Source organism: Anthonomus grandis, chromosome 2 (assembly GCF_022605725.1).
Source record: "Anthonomus grandis grandis chromosome 2, icAntGran1.3, whole genome shotgun sequence".
NCBI classification, from domain to species: domain Eukaryota; kingdom Metazoa; phylum Arthropoda; class Insecta; order Coleoptera; family Curculionidae; genus Anthonomus; species Anthonomus grandis.
Window position 1 is genome coordinate 6039364 of NC_065547.1, and position 6000 is coordinate 6045363.

The following is a 6000-nucleotide window of genomic DNA, read 5'->3' on the forward strand; positions in this document are numbered from 1 at the left end:
GAATGAGACGTTGAACTTCTTATACTTTAAAGTAGCATGGATCCTTGAGCTATTATTGGTAGAGAGCTTAATATCCCAAAAAACTTCTTGATTTGAAAAGTTACCTTTCTTTTCATTGATTAATTGATTGAAGGCTTATAGGTCTCACCACTGTAGTATTCCATGTGCCTTGATATATTCACTAGAATAAAGTGAAAAGTTGTACTAGGGGCTAAGAGAGTGTTAGAAAAGTAATAAAAGAGTCATGTTTATGTTAATATGAATAGCCAATAGCCGCAAAGTAATAATTTATAGCAGAGACATTCCTGGAATGATTCCTGGGAATGTCGAAAAACTCCATACAATGGACACTCCAATCATTCAATTTTGACCAAGTTGTTTTCGAATTATTTTTAACTTTGTTCAACTGAAAAACCATATAGTTCCTATATTATGCCATTAAAAATATGTAATCACCTACCAACTGGACTCAAAAGTACTGAAAACACAAAATCCTTTGTGAATTAGTAAATTTCTTTATATTTTCTGGAGAATATTCTTAGAAAATTTTAGTTCTATAATGTAATAGGGTGAATGCGCCAGTTAGCCGACCAGTGCCTATTCTCGACCATTTATGTATAAAACAATAAAAAACAAGAACCGAACTCGTTATCTATTTTCATAATCCTTATTCCCGTTTTCGACCATCCGCAATAGATTTTAAAATTTCCCGCGCAATCTCTGCTTAAAACAGTCAGCCATTCCAGACGTTGTAAATTTGCCAGTTGCACGTGTACCTAAGATTTTAGTGATTTTCTAGTGGTATACTCATTAATAAATAGTAAGTAGATCATCATGCTTTATCTTTAACTAATATGTTTTTCGATGTAAGGTAAAAGAAGACCCTTCTTACTTAGTTTTTATAAAAAAAGCATTTTTGTTTTTGCATTTTTTGTGAAAATCAAGGTGGTCGTCCATCTGGAACATCAGATTAACGAATTTCCAATTCTCGACTGGTCGAGAAATGGATTAATTCGTTTAAAATATAGCGTCTTTTTTTAACTTACGCTTTCTCCTTAGGTTCCTTTTCTTTTTATGACATTTTTTGACATATATAAAGGAAGTCTAGGCCAGATTTCGACCACCCTGATAGTTCAATCCTTTTTTAAATATTTCGCGTCATTTTTGAGTGGTCGAGAAATGGTATACGAAATTTAGTTTTTTCGACCACCAATCCTGAATTTATATTTTATTGATTAATTAATAAAAAAAAATAATCATGAATGAACAAAATTAATTTTTTGATTTTGAGTCGAATTTGAGCAAATATGTCAATATTATAGGTAACATAATATAATAATATGCAATACCTATTGTTGCAGATGCCGGCGCCTAAAAAATCTTACACAGAGCAACTTTCCGCTGCTAAGCTTCAAAAAACTAAATATAAAAAGAAAACTGTTTCAGTACTCTGCAGAGCAATTAGAGATTGCATTAAACGTAATTAAAACAAAGCATCTGAAAATTAGAGAGGCCAGTAGACAATATAATATTCCAAAAACAACACTGATAGATAGATTGCACGGAAGAGTATTAAGAGCTCAAAGAAAAACTGGACCAGATCCCATTTTGACTGTAGAAGTAGAGAAAAGGATTACAGACTGGGTTATTAAAATAGCTAAATGTGGATTTCCATTAAAAAAAGCAGATCTCCTTGATACCGTAGAAAAAATTGCCAAAGACATTGACAAAGCAAAATTTTTTTAAAATGGGCGACCAGGTCAAAAATGGTACAAACAGTTTTTAAGAAGACACTTAGAGCTATCCTTAAGAGAAGCTGAAGGAATTAACAAGGCCAGAGCTATTGTTACCGAAGAATACGTTAGGGCCTGGTTTAACGATCTGCAAACATATTTGAAGGATAATAATTTCACAGATGTTTTGCATGATCCTAGCCGTATATTTAATGGAGACGAGAGTGGATTTGCTATTTGTCCAAAAAGTGGAAAAGTTTTAGCTCCAAAAGGTTGGAGAAACTTATATCAAGTGAAAACGGGTAATGATAAAGAATTTTGACAGTTTTGATTGTTTTCTCGGCTGATGGAGCAACATGCCCACCATTAGTTGTGTTTCCATATATTCGTCCTCCAAAGGCCGTTATTCAAAGCATTCCAACCGATTGGATGTTGGGGCGCTCTGATAGTGGTTGGATGAAGAGTGATGTTTTCTATGAATATATAGCAAAAGGTTTTTCAAAGTGGCTCGACAAGAAAGAGATACAACGTCCAGTCATATTATTGTTTATTGATGGTCACAAGTCGCATATGACTTTGGCTTTATCTGAATATTGCGACCAAAATCAAATCGTGCTGTATGCCTTACCACCCAATATGACACACATGTTACAGCCTGCCGATGTAAGTGTCTTTAAGCCATTGAAGACCGAATGGAAAAAGGCTGTTTGCAACTGGCAAGCGCGTCCGGAAAACACAAATATGTTACAAAATTAAATTTCTGTCAATTATTCCAAGAAACTCTCAATAATAGCGACATGAAAGGGCAGATAATTAACGGATTTCGGAAATGCGGGTTGTATCCTTTAAATCCAGATAATGTTGATTATACCAAATGTGTAAAAAATATACAGGAACAAACCGTGCATTTAGATATAGTAAATATCGAAGAAGATGTTACACCTGCAGAATTGATGGCAGCAAGAAAGGTAATTTTAAAATTGGCTCCTTCCTTGACAGAGTATGGCATCAATGTTGAAGTGATATTGAACGAAATTAAATCTGCTGAAGGAGACGCCAATAGGTTACAAACAGAACAAAATCAAATTCAGGTAGGAGACATTGTTAGTTTGCAAGAGTTCCATTCGATGCTGTAACACTGGAAAACAATTTAGAAGCCATTGCTATTACTGAACCTGAAGCTCAAGATATAGGCGAAAACTCGAAAAATAATGATCGTGCACCTATCGTAGAATTTGTGTCTGAAGAAAATGAATCACCGATTGAGAATGACTATCCAGCGAGAAGTTCCCCTGCCTTAACAGATAAAACAAACACAGAAAATACAGGGGGTAATAATAATGTTATTGAAGTTAACGGCAATAATGAGCAATTATTATCTAATAAATGCGTAATTAATGATGTAAGCGCGTCAGTAACAATATCTGACATTCAGGATCCTCCCAAAGCAATGCGATTAAAATCCATCTTGGATAATCATTTGTCATACCCCAAGCCAATAGAATATAGAGGTAAGAATAGGAATGTTAAGGATAAGTTTCCCAGTGCAATTTCTTCTCAAGCTTGGAGACTAAAGTTAACAAAACAAGAAGATGAGAAGCGATGATGAGAAGTGTTCTAGGTGGTACCACATGAAATGTACAGACTTCATTGGACTATCTTATGATGACATTTCTGATAGAGAATATACTTGTTTGTTTTGTACATAATAACACTTAAATTTTAGTGGTTGCGCTAATTACAATTTTACTGTTCTTACTCTTTTCTTAAGTATATTTTACTCATTTTTATTCATAGATGCATATGCATTTACTTAGTTTTTTAATAGCCAAAGAAGTACCAATTTTTTTTGTAAATTAATGTATTATTTTTACATTATTTTATAAATACTTATAATAAATTTAGAAACAAACCTGATTGATTTAATTATTTAAAATGGTTTTTATATTATGGTCAATAAATAGACCACATAAATCCAGTTCTCTAGACCGCCGGTCGAAAACTGGTCTAAATGTGGTGGACAATATGTCACCTTTGGTCGAAAATTGGAAAAAGGTTTTACGTTAACTCGTCGAGAATAGGCACATTCACCCTACTCAATTTGTATATCTGAAACTTCATTAATGCCTTGTAATCTAATTACAATAGTTTAATGTAAATTTAATATAATGCATTTGTACATAAATGTATCATGAAAATCATTAACGCTATTATAGAAGACTATGAATATTGAAAACACAAAAAAAAAACAAATTTCCTAATTGTATTTTTGTTCACAAATTCAAATTCAAATTCAAATATGCTTTATTGTTTGAACAAAAAATTCTTATAAACAAAGCTTCACCTAATCCTAAAGAGACAGATTTACAAGGTTAAAATTATATTTAAAAATGCAAATTACAATGATGGATCAAAGTTAAACAGTTAAAATTTACATTTTTTTTTTTTTTTTTTTTTTGAATTAATAAAATCAACTATATCTAACTTTTCTTAACTAAGTACAGTGCAACATCTAGGGTTAAAAAAAGAAAAACATTTAAAACAAACAGGTTAGGAAAAGAGCTAGGTCTCCCTTAATTAATTAAAATCTGATTGTTGTTGAAATATTCAGCCACAGAGTAATAAGCTCGACCACATTCCTAGAATCTCTATATCATATAATACAGATGGATAATATTTTATTTGGGTTTCTAATCAAGTGATAACAAGATGTAAAAAATTGATTCCAAAGTCACTGGGAACATTTTAATGATGCTGATAACCATTCATATTTTTTTTATTTACCAAACTTTGGAAACAAGGAATTTCTAGTAATAAGAAAAATTATGCTTGACAGATCAAGATGTAATTATTCTAAAAATTATATACTTTAAGTAGCTTAAATTAGAAGCATATAAAAATTGAGAGTAGGTATACTACAGGCGAAAGAAAAAGGGTTTAGGTATATAGAAAGAGAGATTTGATGGTTATAATATCATTATCGATGGAGTCATTTTGTTTTGAAATGTATCTATAGTACTCGATAGTAAGGTGTATTCTTGCTAATTAGTAGTTCTATTTTCTAAATAAAAACAAAGTGTGTTTTATTGTGGTTAGGGGAATCAAAAAAGGGTAAGTTCCTAAAAAGATGAGGTGCATCAATTTAATAGTTGCATAGTTTAAATTAAAAAAAGCTGGCTGCTTAGAATAACACAATGCCTTAGAGGTAAAAAATTTAAATATTTGTAAAAGAAACTTGTGTTCATATCGCCTCGAGGTATGAGCACATATACCTTATTCCAGCCATTTTGAAACTAATAAAAAACCAACACTTAAATTCCAAGGGTGGTATTGAATCTAAACACATTTTTTTTTTAATTAAATACTTAATTCTTCAGGATCTCAATGAAAATTCTTTAATTTATACACAGAGTACACCTCAAGGCTCTCGCTTATCTACCATGAGATCCTTGACTGAAAAGAACTATTCACATATAAAACTTATACTATATAAACTCAGGTATGTCATTGTAAGAAAACTTGCTGTGGATCATATTATATACTCCAAATATTCAGATGACAAAAACCATCTGTTGGGTCAGCTCTATGGCATGTTCCTTGGATTTGATTTAAGTAAAAGTTTACCCTTGCCTCTTTATTACATTGAAAAACCATCTTTGGGGTTTTAAGGGGTAATTAATGATAGTTTATGGTTCTTGATAGTAGTTCGAATACCTTTCCTTTATCTCCAATGAGGTTTTTGTCACTAGTTTTGCTAAATGTTTAGGTACAAGTATATGTTGAAAGAAGAGAAAGTATGTCCTTAAGAAAACTGGTTTTATAAAAATTGTACAAGCATAACAAAAGGCCAATAATATAGAGACCATAATAGAGATAATAATGCCAATAGTAAGTAAATTTATTACGTATTTCTACATAAAAAAAACATGACTAGACTCACAAGACATTCCAATCCAGCTTTTCCAAATCCTCGAAAGAACTGTGCTCCGTTATAGGATTAACTTCTTTGTCGGTATTCATTTTATAAAACCGATTGTTGTATTTTTAGCGTATAAGACCCCCTTTTCCTGGTCAAACTCCTAAACAAATGTCCGTTCAACGTATTTCCTATAAAACACCTAACTTACACCTAACAATTAACATATACAAATGAACTGAAAAATTCTTTTAAAATTCAAAAGAATAACCGTCACCTGTGTCAAATGATGACAGGTGACGTTTATTTGACAGTGGTGTAGCAACCGAACAAAGAATAGTCATATCGTGC

The 6000-nt window shown here is 31.8% G+C and overlaps 1 protein-coding gene across 1 annotated transcript in view; it reads right to left on the reverse strand.

Moving 5' to 3' along the window:
• The window catches only part of LOC126750319 (protein regulator of cytokinesis 1-like), a 43384-nt gene extending 37464 nt beyond the window's left edge, over positions 1-5920 (reverse strand). The window contains exon 1 of the mRNA XM_050459889.1: positions 5674-5920. Within this exon, the coding sequence (XP_050315846.1) occupies positions 5674-5753 (80 nt within the window). The 5' untranslated portion in view covers positions 5754-5920. The remainder of the gene's footprint in view (positions 1-5673) is intronic.
• Positions 5921-6000: the final 80 nt, after the last annotated feature.